This window comes from Sinocyclocheilus grahami, unplaced genomic scaffold (assembly GCF_001515645.1).
Source record: "Sinocyclocheilus grahami isolate Dianchi unplaced genomic scaffold, SAMN03320097.WGS_v1.1 scaffold91.1, whole genome shotgun sequence".
Taxonomy (NCBI): Eukaryota; Metazoa; Chordata; class Actinopteri; order Cypriniformes; family Cyprinidae; genus Sinocyclocheilus; species Sinocyclocheilus grahami.
In genome coordinates, this window is record NW_015505270.1 from 2,076,539 (window position 1) to 2,095,492 (window position 18,954).

Sequence of the window (18,954 nt, forward strand, 5' to 3'; positions counted from 1 at the left end):
GCTGGACTCCGCTTCGTCCACGGTGAAAGCCGACCCGGCGATCCACAGCGCAAAGTTGTATTTCCTCCGCAACCAGCACGGATCAGCTCTAGGCATGACGAAGTGGATATCGTCCTCTTTTGGAAGGCCAAACAAAGAAGTTTTGCTTTCACAATGAATCACACAGTGCCTTCACGACATGGCGGCAACAATACTACAGCGAGAATAAAAGTTACGCATTCTTTCTTTGCGTGAACATTTGGGCGGCGTTATGCAAATCTTCCCACATCGTGACGTAGACATGTGGGGGCGTGTTAGAACGAGCGTTTTAGGTAGGCGTGGGTGACTCTTAACTTTTATGAAGAATATCTCTTTGGATTTGAGACTTTGGTCTTAGCAACTTTACAGATCTTCTTTATGCACCAAGAGCTTGTAACACTCCAAAGAGAAAGGAAAAATTTTAATCTCATCATATGACCCCTTTAATACCATGAATCTAAGCGAGAAGTTATTCCATTGAAGCTCTCGTGGTAGCCGCCTGGGAAGCTGGACCCCTGACTCCAGAAGTTACGTAATGGCCATCAAATGAGGGAGGATCTGGTGGAATCCATCAGCTCTAGATACTTTAGTGTACAATATGTATATCATGAGGGTGGGATGACTGAGATAATTTGTTTTTTTTTGTTGGCAGCATTCACACAATCTTCTGTTCTGCATCTCCTTTGAAATGTGAAGAAATAAGATGACATAGTTTTAGTGTGTTTTTTTTCCCCCTTTACTCTTTTGATCAATACGGTGTAATTTGTGCAGTGTTCATTATGGTTCCCAGCACATTTACCAGAATTCGACTCCACAGATTTTGCTGTGTTGCTCAAACAACGGCCACTATGACATTGTTTACCCCAAGAACTATCCAGTGGATGCTGCAGTATGTCAGGGTGAGTTAGCAGTTCATCAAGCCTGAATCCCATGATTAATAATTATTATTATTATTATTAATACATCCTGAACAATCCAAACGGTAAACATTTTGCTCTGTATTGTAACATCACAGTACTGGAATGTTGTATGTGCTGTTTTTATTTTTTCAGCCCTTTTGTATGAACTGTTATACACGCGTGTTCTGGGAGTTGAGGAAGAAGAGCTGCAGGTGGTGATGGAGGGATTCAAAGGAGGGGGACGGCGATACCGAAACAGCCAGTCTATGTGCAGTGAGGACGCTGGCTACGATACTCCAGAAGACCGCCCTCAGAGGTCTTCTCTTGTTTGTTGTTGTCTTTGTACTCTATGCTTCCTTTATCTTACCCTTTGTCTTTCTTGATGACTCTTTTAAATGCAAAGTGTTGTTTCATCATGGAAAAAATTGACAGATGCATGCCTTGCGAGTATAGATCGTAAACAAATGGTTGACGCAGATGTCAAAATTCTGTAATTTATTCATCCTCATGATGTTCAGACCCACATGAAACACAATAAGGAGATGTTTGCAGAATGTCTTGGCTGCTCTTTACTATAAAATGAAAATGAATCAGGGCTGGGGCTGTGAAGCTCCAAAAATGCAGAAAAAGCACCTACAGAAATAGTCCATACTGCGTGTGTGATAATATTCCAAGGCATATGTAAGATTTATTTAAAAAAAAAAGATAGTAACAAAACATTTTAAATGATATTTCAATAAATACAGTAAAAAGAGTGATTTGTGATCAAATAAATTCATCATTTATATAGTACAGACTCCAAAGCTTTGAACAGTATTGTACTTTTTCTAAAGATTGTAGCTTGATGGTAGTTTAACTTAGAAATTAGAGTAGTTTGTAGCTTGACATGTTACAGGTAGTAGCAAGTAGCTTCTCCAACACTTCTGGCCATTATATGCTTACATCTTTTAGAATTAATTTTGTGTTTTACCAAAGAATGTCAGTTTATGTACTTTTCATGACTTCGTTGTTCCAGAGAAGAATGGGAGTTGAGTGGTCACAGCCGATTGGAAGACAAAACCAAAGCTGGAGCTGAGGACCAGAAGGTGGCTAAGACCATAATTGAAAAGATTAAGATGTTGCACTTTCATCAGTATTTGACAGGATTTCTCTGCACCAGGCCACAGAAGGGTCAGGAAAACTGGCACTGCCATACAAGGTACTGAAGGCCTTAGAGCCAGAGCTGTACCGCAACGTGGAGTTTGATGTGTGGCAAGACGCCCGCAAAGGTCAGTTTATAGTTACTTTTTAAGAGCTTAAATTGTTGTTACCCTAATTTAGGAGTATTGTTTGTGATGTGCTTTGTGATAATACTGTGTTATAGAGCTACAGAAGACTGATTACATGGTGTTTGCTGGCAGACAGTACTTTTTAGGAGATAAGTGTCAGGTGGGACAAAACCTTTCTTCGGGGTTAAGTGTAAACATATTGCAAGCTGGCATGCCATTTTTCATTTGTCACTTCTTTTGACAAAACCGACTCCTGTTATGTATTTTTATTTTTTATAATAATGGATCCTATTTCTGATACAATTCTTTGTTTTCCAGGTCCGCTTGGATCCAAAAGGGAAGTACTACAATGCATTCATTCAAGAAGTAGGGACTCAGACCACTGCTGTGACCGTGTTCATTGAGGAGCTTGGAGAAAAGTAAGCTATGACCATTTGTGCTTTCTCACAGGCAAACATCAATGAGAATCTTTAAACATCCTCTTTGGCTCCTCTAGGCACCTGGTTCCCCTGACCAATCTGAAGCCAGTGAATCCTGTGCCAGCATGGAACATCACACCAAGCAGAAAGGGAAATTCCTACAACCATCCAGAGCAGTACCCTGGAGAGCTAGGTCTGCCTCTTTTCGACTTAATTTGTATTTGGTTGTACAGTCTTGAGTTTTCTTTAATTTAGTGTGTATATATATTTTCACACACTTATCTTTTCTTTCATGTGTTCAATGGGCAAGCAAAAAGATCAGAGTGACTTTGACAAGGGGGTTTATTGTTGTGGCTGATAAATTTATAGGTCTATTACTTGTAGATATCCGAGTAATTAGCAGGGCACATGAATGATCAGATTAGATATTTCTGGGTCATGAAAGTATTCCCCTTTAAAGACCCAGAGCTGCGTGGACGGAGACGGTACTTCAGGAAACCTCGTGGTAAGGAGATGTTGATGGCAGTGTCTTTCAGTCGTCCTCAGCCTGGCTTACCTCCCCGTCTGCAGACCGTGCCAGGAAACATTCATCCTGTCCGTTCTCCAGGGGTACACGGTCCCGCTCCATCTCCTGCAGGTCTGGCCTATGAACACTACCGACCCCACCTTTCAACTAGACCACCACGTGGCTACGCCCCACCCAGGTTAGACACAAAATTATTTACAGATGCTTATTTATTGTTGTATCTTCTAAACATATGTCCTTTCCTTACTCATTGGATGAATCTATTTTTGTGGTTCTTTCACCACACATGTTTTGGCCAGAAGTTCGACCCGATTCCTGAACCGACACCATCTTATTGGACCAGACATAGCCTATTATCCCAGTCCCAGCAAGCGCTGCTACCAGAGTTTTGATAACTACTCGTACAGGTCTCGGTAGGAAAACATTTACTTGAACATATACATCAGAAATGGATAATGCTAAGAATGACACTATGATGAACCTCTTCAGTATAATGTATTAATATATTTTGTAACTGGGTATTTATTTATTTATTCATTCAACTTAAATTGACATTCAACATTAAAAAATGGGTTGTGAAAATAAGGAACTATGACTTAAAAGGCTATATGAAATGGTTTAACACATTTTCTTTTTGTATTTACACATTTCCTGTTGAAACTAGAATTTGAACTCTTTAATTGAATTTGAAAAAGACATTACCCTTTAGTTTACCTGCCAAAATTACACTTGACAGGTTGTTGCATAGAAAATGGCAGTGAAGACATTTTCCAAATTAATAATTTCCAGCTTCTTCCTTTTTAAATCAATTATTTCTAGAAGAAAAACAAAGAAATATGAATGTTTATGCAGTCAGAGACAAGTATATCTCCAAATTCTTGGGCTGCCTATAGTAAGAATAGTCATTACAGTACTAATTTCTCACTAGAAAAGTTGAAAGGTTAGACAAAACAATGCATTTAAACACAATGACCAGCCTCAACTTTTTCAGCTTTCGGAATCAGCCAAAGAACAGACTTTCTCATGTTCCTTTGTTAAATTTTGTTTTCCGTGAATCCATTGCATCATTTTCAATATCTCAAGATATTTCAGCTGAATCTTCTCTTTGCTCCGTAAACCCCTTTTATTCAGCTTCAATTGTGTATATATAGGAGTCGGCGGCGGCAGATGCACGCTCTGAATAAAGAGTGTCTGAGCTGTGTCCCTGAGCCAGGAGCGGAAACCCAGGACATAGAGGGAAGTATCACCTTCTATGAAATTGAAGAGACTGATGAGAATGCCTTCTCGCCGATACCAGTGAGACACCCAGTTCTACTTCACTAACAGATGGGAGTATTAAGGCCCGTTCACACCAAGAATGATAGCTACATTGCTGTCTGCATGAACGCATAATGCCATTGTTTGTTAAAAGCACAAACTGCACTTATGATATGCCTCTTGAAATGCTCAAGCTCTTTAAAGTAAAGTGGATTCCCTATTCACATAAAATCAGAAGGATCATTAAAAATGTATAGTTATTGTCTTTGGTGTGAACAGGCCTTTTAGGCTTTGATGCTAAGATCACTGTTCTGTCCGTCTCACTGTGTGTATCTGAAGAGTCAAGCAGTCTCCAGCCCCATGATTCCAGGAGCCACTGCTTACTGGGTGCCAAGAGTTCCCAGTCCAATACCTCCCTCAGGCAAGCAGCCCATGACATCATCAGAGGAGGACCCTGATGAGAGGAGTAATGCTGGCGACCAAGGTACAGCCAAAACCTCGCCGGTGGTTTAGCTCTGAATGTTCCATGGCTCTGTGTCAAAACCAAATGAGCTGACAGCTACTCACATTGTCAGATATCTATATCAGGAGTTCTCAGAGTGGGGTCCATGAACACCTGGGGGGGGCTGTGACCCATAGCCAAGGGTGAGGGGTCTGCAAAATAATTTTAGTGACCTATGATTTCCACAATGAGGAAAACACAGACAGAACCCAGTCCAAAAAAAAAAAAATAATAATTTACTATATAACGTGTAATTTCGTGAAAATCTGGGATGATTTAATCCAAATTATGACTACATTTAATCAAATTGCTTTATGGACTAGTGTATGTGAATATTAAATCGCAAAAAGGCAGCTATGTAAATATAAAGTCTTCATTTGAATAAATGGTGGTGTTTTGACTACTGTGCACATGTGATGCTCGTCTGCCATCTCACTATATGAGACATGAACATAGCATTTCATTTGATTAAAACCTATTGTTATATACAAACTGAAACTCAAAGGTCTTCACAACGAGCCACCACAAAAGTTTGGTTTAACTTCAAATTTTGACAAATATATTACTGTTGTGATATGGTGGGGGGGCCAGAAATATTAAAATGGTACAAATTTAATTAGTATATAATTATATAATGTACAATTATAATGTGGTCTTTGGAAAAATTTCTCCCCTGTATGGGGTCCCTGGCCCCAAAAAGTTTGAGAACCCCTGATCCATGTAAACGGCATTTCTTTTACTGCGCATCATCAATACTGGTATATTGCAACACCCCTAGTCATCAATATTTGTGGTACAGTACATTTTTATTTGGATGAAACTATGAACCATAGATGCTTTTTAGTGCCCTTCACTCAGGTATTGCTTTTTTGCTGATCCATGTTGTCAAATGTGGCTCTGATAATTGGGTAAACATTTATTTAAAAACTCATTAATTCTAGTTAATGGACCTTGCATGGTGTCGTCTTCCATTTTAGTTTTCAACAAGGTCTGACATCAGTATAAAAAAAAAAGTGGAATTACACACTATTCAGGTCCCCCAAGACCAAATTCATGCCTGCAATTGATTTCATGTACATGTTGATGATTTGTACGGAAAAGTGGAAGTGTGCTGTTTCACTGCTCTTTGCTTTGGGGTTATCCCCATGATGGCCAAAAGGCAGCTCACTAAGTTTTTACACGGCCCATATGTGTTGTGGTTGATGGTGGTTAATTTTAACTCTTTGTCCTGACTAGGTGAATACTCTGAGGAGTACATCTACTCTGCTGCAGGTTAGTTCATTAATGATTACATTGTGTTTGTGAAATTTCAGCATTATGCTCTTGTCATTGTGTGCACTGATATTAAAACATCATGCTTCTGTATTGCAGAGGCAGGATATCAGAGTCCATCGGTGTATGCTGCAGCAGCAGAGTCTACCACCAATCTGGTACTGTCTTCCAATCTTCTTAATCGTCAAAAATGTCCACCAAAATGCTAATGATGTGGCTGACATGAGTTCCAATGGGGGAACATGGAGAAGATGTGCTCTGACAGCTCTGCACAATCTCTCCTAAACCAACTTCTGTTTTTCCTTTTTATTTAAGAATACAGAAAATATGACTTCACTCATTAGATGAGTGTGTGGAAATGTTTAAAATTACTTTTACAATAAATAGAGATCCGATTGAATTTTGACATTTTGCAGACCATTCAGGAAGGAAATTCTCGTGCCGGGTCGCCACAAGAGGGTGTCGCTACCTACAGTTACTCACAACAGGCATGCATTGTTCACCGTATTTATACATTTGTTAAACAGTTGTGTTCTGCCTTGGAGGGGACGTGTGTAACTAAATCTTTTCAGGTGGTTGTGAAGTCTTCTGTCCTCTCCTCTTCTCAACAAATCAACTCTGCCCCGGCTGCGATCTTCACATCAAACTCTTCCTCTTCATCCACTGGGAGCTCCCAGACCCCTCCAAACTCACTGCAGCCCAACAACATCATCTTAACGCCTGGACAGCCACCATCTCAGAATACTCTGGGCAGGCCTGGTATACAGTTATGGTTGTTTTGTCTAACTTTTTTAACTAATGTAGTGATTGTCATGTACAATCATCAAATACTAATGTGTTGGCAAAGGAGATTAATCAAGACACACTTCCCTCTGTAGTCATTGTGTAGTTTTATCCACACTGTTTTTCCTGAGCAGTTCCGTGGTTTGTCAATGAGCTGGGCGAGCCAGTTGCCATGGCGCCTCCTCCACCCTACTCTTATGACCCCAATGGCAGTGACCTTCCAAGAGGTCAGAGGGAACCACCTCTGTTAAATATTTGTGCATAATTTTTTTTCTACATATTTGTGTTATTTCTAAAAAAAAATTCCCCCTCAGATTGCAAAGTGCTCCAGTACTACTACAATTTGGGGGTTCAGGTACGTGAGCATTTTGCTTTTGATCTCCACATTTTAGGATTTGAAATATTAATAATACTGAAAAAGTCATATTGTGGCATCTATAACAATTAAATGCAGTGACGTCTTATGAGCCACAAAAAATATGAATGAATATTAATAATACTGACAAAAATCATAATTTAAAACTTAATTAAACATTTTAAAAATTATTTTATAATTTTTCTTGTGGTGCACTTATCTTAGTATTTATTTTTATTTTTTTCCAAAAACAATTCCATCATTTCAAAATTCATTATTTAGGTAAACCCTAAATTTAGTCTCTGATTTGAGCTCTTTATTGGAAGGGGTTGAAACTTAGAGTAAACGTATTAGAACTTGAATGTAAACACACACTGTTATGATTGGCTAACATCTATGCATTTGAAATGAGCATTACACGTGAAACTCTCTCAAAGTTATACTGTATTTTTACAGCTTTCTGTATATGAAAATCACAATATAGAGAACAGATTTTCATGCTACTTACAGGGACCATGTGACATTGATCGTTTAGTCACTGGCTTGATTCACTCATGCATAAACAGCAGTAAACCACTTTACAACAAAGACATTAGCCCTTCGATATTACACCAATCACAGGTTAGATAATACTAAAGTAACAATTGTCAGCAGAAACCAAATAATGTGGCTTACTGTCCTTGATGACCTTAAACGTTTAATTGCTTTTTGTGACATACTGATGTTTCTGTATTCAGTATTTTGTATTCATACTGATGTTTTTGTGTTCCAGTGGTATCAGCAGAGTTACTGGCACTCTATGGTGCAGATGCAGCAGGTGTATTCGCAGCCTGTCGCAGATGCTCAGTTCCAGCCGTACCAGAGCACTGTTCCCACTGCTGACCACACAGTCCCCCAGGCCTACTCTGATCCTGTCCGCATGTGCCCGCATCCACAAGGAGACGTGCCCAGCAATGGTAAGGCATCACTACCACAAGACTCCACATTCTCAGCTTTCACATCCATCTTGAGCTTGTCAAACATCTACTCTTTTCTACACTGTACACTCTAGGGCTGCCCCCCTAATAGACAACTAAACATGAACAAATGTTATTTGTTGCAGATCTATCGTTAACGGCTGGTCCATGAGGTAATCGCGGTATCTCGGGCAGGAAATTCAAATGTTCGCCTATCATTCACAGACCTCAAATATGGTTTATCATTCGAAAGTGAAACGTGTAGTAGTAGCAACTTACAGGTATATGGCCGCTCGCTCTAACATTAACCTAGATAAATGTGCTATTAGGTGCGTATCCAAGTGTTTGTGTGGAGTGTGGAAGCTATTAGCGTGCTTACTGCAGGACATGGAGGCGCTGACGCAATCTTTTTTTTTTTTTTCCCAAGATCAGTGGAAACAACTATAATTTTTGCTCATACAGATAAGAGTAATACATTGTTCGAATCTGCAAAGGGTCCACTTTTCTTTGTGAAGTACACTCACAATGCACTTTCTGCCATCTCGGTCTCTGTGAACTGGAGCACGTCACAAAAAAGAACCGAAACTCAGCGTATAGGCTGCTTGCCTAACAGATGTGAGAAATATATCTAGAGAAAGCTTGAAATGTGTAGGTTTAAAGGGATAGTTTACCTAAAAATTTAAATTACCCCATGATTTATTCATCCTCAAGCCATCCCAGGTGTATATGACTTTCTTCTTTCCGACAAATACAATCGGAATTATATTAAAATATGTCCTTGCTCTTCCAAGCTTTATAATGGCAGTGAATGGGAGGTGAGATTCAATAGTCCAATAGAAGTGCATAAATCCATCATAAAAAGTACTCCACACGGCTCCGGGGGATTAATAAAAGACTCCTTGAGCAAATCAATGCATTTTTGTAAGAAAAATATCCATATTTAAATCTTATTTATAAAATGTAATCTCTAGCTTACACTAAATCGTTTGCTCATACAAGAGAGGCCGTTCCAGCGGATGACGTAGAACATAGTCGAACGAGGTGACGAACGCAGAAGTGCAGAGGAGAGAGCAAAACAAAACACCGGTCATGAATTAAAAGTACAAAATGAGGATTTGTAAAGAAAAATGTCAGAGGATTTCGATATAAGCCTGGAGGAGACTTGTTTTCCTTTGCTAAACAATGGAAACTTTGCTTCCTTTGGTCCTGTAAACAAAACTTGGCTCTCGCAAGAATAGCGTATTCTCACCGAAGCTTACGCTATACCTATGTCCTATGCTATTTGCATATGACAGTTAGCAGAGTATGTTTTATGATAGATTAATGAACTTTTATTGGACTATTATTATTATTGGACTATTGACTATATTATTAACTATCCTGATGATCTGACGATAGCTGCTCGCATCTCAGCTTGTCTAACAGACATTTCTTGCTGGATGAAGGACCATCACCTTCAACTCAACCTGGCTAAGACCGAACTGCTTGTGGTTCCAGCAAACCCATCGTTTCATCACAATTTAACCATCCGGTCCTGCAGATTTGCTTTATTCAACATCAAGAAGATCAGGCCCTTTCCTTTCGGAACATGCTTCACAACTACTTGTTCGAGCTCTTGTTCTGTCCAGGCTGGACTATTTCAGTGCTCTCTTGGCAGGTCTTCCAGCCAGTTCTGTCAAACCTTTACAATTAATCCAGAACGTGGCTGCAAGATTAATCTTTAATGAGCCGAAAAGAATGCACATCACACCTCTGTTTATCAATTTGCACTGGCTACCAATAGCTGCTCGCATAAAATTCAAGGCATTAATGTTTGCCTACAAAACCACCACTGGCTCTGCACCCCTTTACCTAAATTCATTACTTCAGACATATGTGCCCTCTAGAAGCTTGCGTTCTGCAAGTGAACGTCGCTTGATTGTGCCATCCCAAAGAAGCACAAAATCACTTTCACTGACTTTTAAATGAACTGTTCCCTCCTGGTGGAATGACCTGCCCAACTCAATCCGAGCAGCTGAGTCCTTAGCCATCTTCAAGAATCGGCTAAAAACACATCTCTTCCATCTTTATTTGACCCTCTAACTCTAGCACTCTATTATAATTCTGTTCTTTAAAAAACAAAAAAACTGCCCCTTTTAGACTTGCACTCTATTTACTTACTAACTGCTTGTTTTTCTTTAAAAAAAAAAAAAATTCTTATATTTTTGTATTATCTATTTGTTTGTTTTTATTTATACCATTAACAAGCAAAAAAGGCGTCTAACACTAGCTTGTTCTATTCTTTTTCTATTCTATCAGTGTTCTTTTTATTTATTATATAATAAAAAATAAAAAAAAAGTGAACGTGTACTGCGTTAAGCTTTGACTTGTTATAGCACTTGCAGATCATTGCTCTCTTGTTGATTTTGATTGCTTCCATTGTCCTCATTTGTAAGTCGCTTTGGATAAAAGCGTCTGCTAAATGACGAAATGTAAATGTTGAATCTCACCTCCCATTCACTGCCATCTTACTTGGAAGAGGCAGGACATTTTTAATGTAACTCCGATTGTATTCGTAAGAAGAAAGTCATATACACCTAGGATGGCTTGAGGGTGAGTAAATCATGGGGTGATCTTCATTTTTGGGTGAACAATCCCTTTAAATGAACCAATTAAAATTGAAAAAAAATACTGTCTGATTATGTAATCCGTATATGATTGTGTATCCGAAAGGTGCATTTCTCTGTAAAGGCACGTCCACTTTACTGCGACATATCAGCATTGTTGACTTCATCTTTGCAGCCGACGCAGACTCAAAAAATATTAGTTTATTATTAAATTATTTCCATGCAATTTTTTTGACACATTCATAGTTATTAGTTTTGTCGTTGCTTTGCAGCAAGCTTTATACGTGCACTTCATAGGCTATATATTAAAGGCTCATTATGGTATATATTTAAGTAATTAAATGTATATAAACATGCAATTAGTCGACCAATGACTTGAATGACTGCTAGAAAAATCTTTAGTCGGGGCAGCCCTTGTACACTCACACCCATGCTTAACCAGCCTCAGGCACTCTGGCCATGGAAAGCCCTCCTGCGGTGGTCTCCGGCACGGTTTTCTACCCCCTGGTGCAGGAGCAGTGCGGTCAGCAGCCCCCTCACCCCTCCTATGAGCCCTACATGCCTGTGCTCTCCACAACATACCACTACCTCACGCCCTGGACTCCTGGTGCCAGCCCACACCCCCGCATGCAGCACGCCACATACTGCCCCTCCTCCTCTCACCCCCCCATCAACTACATCACCACCCCCACCCACCCCACCCATATGCCACACTCACAGTTTGTCTAAGTCTTGTTTAACAGCAGAAATGTTCCCGTTTATGTTCAGTTGTTAGTTCTGTATTGTTTTCGCAGACAAATGGTTATTCAGGGATCCTGCAGTGTTACTCAGTACTTAAATAGAAATGCAGGACCGAGTAGGTGTGCTTTTACCACCCTGCACATTCTCTCCCCAATCAACATCATTTCACTAATTTAATAAGCATACATTGGACTTTTTTCCTAATTATTTGAGGATTTTAAAAGGTGACATGATTCTAAATGTAATTAGAGTTCCCTTCTCATTTGCTTTTACAAATGTTTGCACGCTTCCAGAATGTAGTAGTTTAGCAACACACCAGAAGTTCGAGTCTTAGGAAACCATTGTCTGTTGTATATCTGTCAAAAAAAGTCACTTATTATAGCTGCACAAATAAAAAAAAAAATAGAAACCAAATCAAGTTGTTTCCAAATCCATTTTAAGGTTACAAGCTAAAACTTATTTCTATGAAGGAAATAAACTTACTATTTGAAGGATCCCAAAAAGGAAAGTGTAGCAACCAATATTATAAGATTTGATCACAGGATTAAATGTCGTTTTACAAAATAATTTAAAAACAACTTTGATAAAGTAATATTGTGAAATATTACTGTTTTTACTGTATTTTTGCTCAAATGGATGCAGCCTTGGTGAACGTAGGAGACAGAATGGTTGAATTGTTGTGTTTGTGAATCTGAATTAAGAAATGAATTATTTGGCTATTTGTAAGTAATGGTATGTTAGATGGACTGGTTACAATTTATTTCATGGATAATCATGCAGTTGCTTGACAGTTTAGTGTATGACTTTTACTCATGTTTTCACAATCTGATCTTTAAAGCTGCCCATTTTACTTGAATATGATGCATTTCCACATAAAACAGGATATTAACACGTGGAACCCTTTATCTATTGGGACTTGATTTAATCATAATTGGGAATTTTATTTCAGAAGTCAGACCATATTAGATGAACCCCTTTTCTTTGCTTGATGCTTTTTTTTTTTTTTTTAACCAGTTAGTGCTGAGCTAAGCTGTTAGCTTACTAGCTAATGACTAATGAAACACAAAAAAGAAATTGTATAATTTAACTGTTTTTAACTTGAGTAATATGTGGAGAGACCTTTTGTCTGGTTTCCTGGTCTTACTTTATTTAAACTTTGTTTTTGCCTTGCGGTTCACTTGCTTGAGTGCATCTCATTGTGTCCCAGTTCCCATCATAGCAATTTCTTTTCCCTAAAATAGTAGCCTAAACAAATGCCTTAATGTTAACCAAAAGCTTGTGTGGCCTCTGTGACATCAACTGAAAGGCAAAGTCATTTGAGAGGCAAAGCAAGATATTATATTTCAAAGAAAGATTATATTAACTTTTTCAATAGCATGCACAATAACACCAGGAAAATGTAGACTTTAAGAGCAGCAAAAGTGCTGTTTCAATCATTAGCAATGTTAACCCAGATATGATTTATCATGTGACCACAAACAAAAAATGAAATAGAAAACCACTAAAGCTTCTGTTTTAAATAAAGGTATAAAAATCTCCACCCATAACTTTGACATGAATTTTAACAAAAGTTTACCCTTAATGTCAAAAAAAGAATAGAAAAATAATTTTAGAAAACTTTCAAAAAAAAGTTTAGAATTTACTGTAGATAACTGACAGCATAAATTAATACCATCATAAAGCAACACAAGTGAGAGGTTACTAACCCACAACAGAAAGTGTATTATTTGTGATGGGTTCAGAGTCTAGAGACCGTCATAAGAAAAACTAACTCTACAGTAGCTCCTGGTATTGAGCTTCCACAAACGCTAAATATTTGATCATGCATTGTGTTTTAGGAGCCAACTCACTACTTAATACCATTTGCTATAAAACTTTTGTGAAAAACAAATGAAAAGCTATTACCAGTCACATAGATGCATAATTTTTGTAGCATATTTGAAACCATTTGGTGACCTTTAAAAACATTTGTTCAATGCAGACAAAGATGCATATATATTAAGGTCCACATCCTGTTACCTGTATCTTCTGATACAATAATGTCACTTCAAGATCAGTAAATAACTTGCATTGTTTCAGATATTATATTTCATATATTGGTTCTACTTCCACTTCTGATTTCCGAAAAGGACTTTCTATAGTACACATACGATCATTTGCATTTTGAGCTTGTTTTCAAAAATATTGCACTAGCATTGATGATTAAGAATGTTACAGCATCCAGAACTGAGCATGCGGTGCAGAAGGTCTGTGATACAGAGTAAATGTCTCTTGTTTAAAATGCTAACTTAAAGCCTTGCAAAATAAACACAGGATTTTACATTGGATTTGTATGAGAGAGTTGCTACATTTGCTAAGGGTGCTTTCTGAGAGTCACTTGGATGCATCCTTAAGTATATTTTGAAGAGCTCAGAAGTGTAGGCTATAAAGTTTTGCTTGCTTTGGGATTTTTATTGATTGTGATATTCTGACAATTTTGCACAATTCAAATAAAAAGAAAATAAAAATTCAAATATAGCCACAGAAGGTGCCAATAGAGCCAATATTATGTTTACATTTAAAGGTGAAGTGTGTCTCTCTTTTGATGTTCAGTTACTTTGTCATATGCAGAGTCAACTATGTGTAAAGCCACCTTTGCACTGCACATAACAAATGATGTCTGGCAGACTGGAATTAATTAATCTCCTATGGAGAGAGACACAGGCTCATGGGATCATATGCGGATGTGTAATTTTTTTGGATCCGATTCAAGCTTTGGATGTATTCAAAATTTTGAACTTGCGATATTAGACCGCATGTACAATGTTGACCTGAATTGAATGAAAACGCTTAATGGTTGTAAAAATGCAATAAGGAATAAAATTAATATTTGTATTTGTTTTGTCTGTTCCCAAAAAATGGTAGTCATTTGCCCTATATGCATAGCTAGCTATTGTTTATATTTGATTATTCATTTTCTGCCATGGTGAGGGTAAATGTTCATTACAACTGCCACTAGGGGGTGAATTCCAGACATTTTATTTATCTGAATGTTCCCTGTAATGAAAATGTGGCTTACGACATTCATAGGTTGATTTCCTGAAAAGTGTAACACCGTCCCCTCACCGGGACATGCTTACTTCCCTGCTAATAGTATGCAAAACATAGTACGTCAAATTGGCACTGTCCAAATTCGCAGAATTCATAAAACAGTATGTGAAAAATACCCAAATTGTTTACTACTAACACCTTGAATTGTATAGAGATTGCAGAGACGTTTTACTACCCCATAAGACCATATGAGTGGATTCGTCAATGGTGGGGATGTGAAATGACTAATGTTGTAGGTCACAATGTAAACATGATAAATGTACAGTCATGGCCAAACGTTTTGGCAGTGACATAAATTTTGTGTTTTGCTAAGTCTGCTGCTTCAGTATTTGTAGATAATTTTTCCACATATGTGACACTGGACAACAAAACCAGTCATAAGTGTCAATTTTTCTAAATTGAGATTTATTCATCATATGAAAGCTGAATAAATAAGCTTTCCATTGATGTATGGTTTGTTAGGATAGGACAAATATTTGGCCGAGATACAACTATTTGAAAATCTGGAATCTGAGAGTGCAAAAAAAAATCCAAATATTGAGAAAATAGCTTGTAAAGTTGTCCGAATGAAGTCCTTAGCAATGCATATTACCAATCAAAAATTAAGTTTTAATATATTTACGGTAGGAAATTAAAAAAATATCTTCTTGGAACATGATCTTTACTTGATATCCTAATGATTTTTGGCATAATAGAAAAATCAATAATTTTGACCCATACAATGTATTTTTGGCTATTGCTACAAATATACCCCAGCGACTTGAGACTGGTTTTGTGGTCCAGGATCACATATTTCTATGGTACACTGAAAAATAATAAGCATATAAGTTTTAAAGGCTTTTATTGGCCAAAAAATATGAGTCAATATTTACAGTGTTGACCCTTGTTCTTCATAACCTCTGCAATTCGCTCTGGCATGCTGGATATTAGCTTCTGGGCCAAATCCTGACTGATGGCGATCCATTCTTGCCTTATTAGTTCTCGGAGTTGATCACAATTTGTGGGCTTCTGCTTGTCCACTCGCCTTTTGAGGACTGACCACAGGTTCTCTATGGGATTGAGATCCGGGGAGTTGCCTGGCCACGGATCCAAAATTTCAATGTAATGTTCTTCGAGCCACTTCTTTATCACTCTTGCTTTGTGACAGGGTGCTCCATCATGCTGGAAAATGCACGGATCATCACCAAATTGCTCATGGATCGTTGGGAGAAGTTGCTCTTTGCAGGACATTTTGATACCATTCTTTATTCATGGCAGTGTTTTTGGGCAGAATTATGAGAGAGCCCACTCCCTTGGTTGAAAAGCAACCCCACACATTGATGGTCTCAGGATGCTTCACTGTTGGCACGTCCCAGGACTCATGGTAGCCTTCACCTTTTTTCTTCACCGAACAATCGATTTTCCAGATGTCCCAAACAGTCGGAAGGGAGCTTTCTCAGAGAAAATAAGTTTGCACCAGTCTTCTGCTGTCCAATCCTTGTACTTCCTGCAGAATTTGAGTCTGTCCTTGACGTTTTTCTTGGAGAGAAGTGGCTTCTTTGCTGCCCTTCTTGACACCAGGCCGTTGTCCAAAAGTCTTGACCTCACTGTGCGTGCAGATGCTCTCACACCAACCTGCTGCCATTCCTGAGCAAGCTCTGCACTGGTGGTGACACGATTCCGTAGCTGACTCCTCAGGAGGAGACGGTCCTTCCACTTGCTGGACACTCTGGGACGTCCTGAAGTCTTCTTCACTGCAGTCGAACCTCTCTCCTTGAAGTTCTTGATGATCCGAAATTATATGCTTCACCTTTGAATGTACATTCCCAGTGACCTCAATCAAAATTCCAAATCGTTTGGTTAGGCATTACATAAATGGTCGACCTGACACTTGCATTGATGTTTTACGAATGTTTTTACACAATTGGTTCTGCTTGTGTTTTGTGAATAAGGCCCAATGTGTGCAAAGCATAAAGATTCTGAAGTATGAGTGTCATAGGCCCTTCACTGCTGTCGAAGCTTTGAACCAGTCTCCTTAAGCCAGGGATCTCCAACTCTGCTCCTGGAGAGCTTCATCCTGCAGATGTTAGTTCCAAAACACCTGCCTGTAATTATCAAGTAACTCTGAATACCTTGTTTAACTAATTCAGGTGTGTTTGATTGGGGTTAGAGTTGAAATCTGTAGGCCGATCGCTCTCTAGGAGCAGGGTTGGAGACCCCTGCCTTAAGCTGTGAAACGTTAATGAGCCGACTTCGCCGCTACAGCTGTGTCGTAACCGACTCGTCTTGTTCCCAGCTGGAGGAGCTCAAACTGTCACAGGGTCCCACCCAGCCGTGGCACAGATCATCACTGGAGGCCAGGAGCTGGGCACTGGAGGCAGTCAGGCTGGAAGCACAGTGCAGCGGGGGCAGCGAGTGGCTGGGTGGCAGGAGGAGGAGACTGTCCCTGCCGTTTGCCCGTTGAGATGTGGTCTGCATTGGGTTCTGATCTGTCTCTGGTGGTCCCGGTCCCAGTCCCAGTGTGTGCAGGTGCATCTCGCTCTGTGTTCCCTTCGACAGCACCTGGGGACCATGCCAAGATGTTTGCGGTACGCTGTCTGAAATGCTGTATGCAGACTTTTGATCTCCCTTGGTCTCCGCATGTTGGTCCGGGATGTGTCCGTTCATACGAGACATTAGCATTCCCAAGCGTGGCAAAGAGTTTTTCTTGGAACGCGAAAAGCGCTGCAGACGGCTGCTGGTCCGCACAAATGCAGAGGAGTGGGATATGTTGTTCCTCAAGCCATTGCTTTCCGGTCTGCCTCTGACCGGTCCCGACATGGACTTGAAGAGAGCTGATACGCTGAACTGGGACTCTCGGTTTCTCCTGTAACATTGGGAGAAGGACGTAGATGCTTTAGATCTAGACGACTCTCCCCCATCCCCACATCCGGGTCCTCTGAGCCTATCGTCTTCCTCGCCCTCCTCTTCCTCAGGCTCAGCTGTTTCGTCCTGCTGAGTGGCCTCGCTACTAGAAGAGTATGTGCGGCGCGGTGGTTTACGGTTGCCCAGCAGGTCAAGAACCTCGTAGCGGAAGCTGGAGATGTCCTGCTTAAGTTCCTGAATGCAGAGAAATGGAATTCAATTACCGGAGCGTAAACTGCACCACCTAATTACAGGAAATATTCTAACATTATGACTATCTTCATGACTTCTGGTTCTTATGGTTTTCCTTGCAGACTTTAGGGGTGATTCATATCTGGAGTTCCATAATCAATCTCTCCCCAAATGTCTGATGTTTAATATACAGGAGATGATGGTGTCACAAAATAGAAACCAAGCAACCAACAAAATGTCCTGTTGCATACAGGCTGGAAATTGGATTAATGTGGAATTACTTGTTGTTTTGTCATATTATACTAGTGGATAGTTCACTTTACACTTTAAAGGAGACATATTATGCCCCTTTTACAATATGTAATATAAGTCTCTGGTGTCCTCAGAATGTGTCTGTGAAGTTTCAGCTCAAAATACTCCACAGATCATTTATTATATCATTTTGAAAATGCGTATTTTGAGTGGAAGACACGTGTTTCTTTGGAGGTAACCATTGCTAACAAGATTGCTAACAATGATTGGAAGCGCTTCTTCCCTCCTTTTATAGCAATCAGTCTGCTCTTACAATCTAATTAGTATGATAGTATGATAGTGTGCAATATTCTTTGTAGCAATTTCTTTGCATGTGAGGCCATTTTGATGCAAAGTGATGATGGCTACACGTGTTTCTTTGGAGGTAACCATTGCTAACAAGATTGCTAACAATGATTGGAAGCGCTTCTTCCCTCCTTTTATAGCAATCAGTCTGCTCTTACAATCTAATTAGTATGATAGTGATTTCACCTGACTAGTACTCATTCACACTTTCACGTGTGCTGCTGATATGATTAGCCAATTAATGTCATTGTTTTTTTGGTGAAAAGTAAGTTTTTTGGCCAATGACGCTTTTAACAATTATTTAAAATGCATCTGATCACCCTACACAATAATCTAGAAACCGTGTGAATGAACACCACAACAGCTTAAGCAGCAAACTTTGCAAAACACAAAATACCGTGTGTTTATACCGCCGTGGGTATAAACTTACAGATTATGGGCGGTAATATTATAATGAGATCCCTTGGCCACGTCACCAAGGGAGCGAAATCAGACGCGCTCGTTTTCTCAGACGCTTGCAGAAAAAGGCTTAAAGCAAAGTGACTGGGTTAATCTTTTTCACGTTTCCTTGGTTGGTAGATGCACTGGGG

The 18,954-nt window shown here is 39.3% G+C and overlaps 2 protein-coding genes across 6 annotated transcripts in view; one reads left to right on the top strand and one right to left on the bottom strand.

Annotated features, from left to right (window-relative positions):
• LOC107587232 (putative bifunctional UDP-N-acetylglucosamine transferase and deubiquitinase ALG13) overlaps positions 1 to 12,009 on the top strand; it is a 16,387-nt gene extending 4,378 nt beyond the window's left edge. For 2 of the 5 annotated variants that reach the window (XM_016274935.1, XM_016274931.1), the window contains exons 6-24: positions 836 to 917; positions 1,071 to 1,233; positions 1,933 to 2,002; positions 2,077 to 2,185; positions 2,281 to 2,345; positions 2,504 to 2,604; positions 2,682 to 2,797; positions 3,065 to 3,308; positions 3,430 to 3,543; positions 4,282 to 4,426; positions 4,727 to 4,871; positions 6,126 to 6,161; positions 6,261 to 6,319; positions 6,578 to 6,649; positions 6,734 to 6,920; positions 7,079 to 7,171; positions 7,259 to 7,299; positions 8,072 to 8,255; positions 11,310 to 12,009. In XM_016274935.1, coding sequence (XP_016130421.1) covers positions 836 to 917; positions 1,071 to 1,233; positions 1,933 to 2,002; positions 2,077 to 2,185; positions 2,281 to 2,345; positions 2,504 to 2,604; positions 2,682 to 2,797; positions 3,065 to 3,308; positions 3,430 to 3,543; positions 4,282 to 4,426; positions 4,727 to 4,871; positions 6,126 to 6,161; positions 6,261 to 6,319; positions 6,578 to 6,649; positions 6,734 to 6,920; positions 7,079 to 7,171; positions 7,259 to 7,299; positions 8,072 to 8,255; positions 11,310 to 11,590 — 2,307 coding nt within the window. In that variant the 3' untranslated portion in view covers positions 11,591 to 12,009. The remainder of the gene's footprint in view (positions 1 to 835; positions 918 to 1,070; positions 1,234 to 1,932; positions 2,003 to 2,076; positions 2,186 to 2,280; positions 2,346 to 2,503; positions 2,605 to 2,681; positions 2,798 to 3,064; positions 3,309 to 3,429; positions 3,544 to 4,281; positions 4,427 to 4,726; positions 4,872 to 6,125; positions 6,162 to 6,260; positions 6,320 to 6,577; positions 6,650 to 6,733; positions 6,921 to 7,078; positions 7,172 to 7,258; positions 7,300 to 8,071; positions 8,256 to 11,309) is intronic. The other 3 variants (XM_016274933.1, XM_016274934.1, XM_016274932.1) reach the window with 3 other exon arrangements.
• A 4,822-nt stretch (positions 12,010 to 16,831) lies between these two features.
• Positions 16,832 to 18,954, bottom strand: part of LOC107587277 (short transient receptor potential channel 5-like) — a 44,449-nt gene continuing 42,326 nt past the window's right edge. The window contains exon 11 of the mRNA XM_016274995.1: positions 16,832 to 17,770. Coding sequence (XP_016130481.1) covers positions 16,931 to 17,770 — 840 coding nt within the window. The 3' untranslated portion in view covers positions 16,832 to 16,930. The remainder of the gene's footprint in view (positions 17,771 to 18,954) is intronic.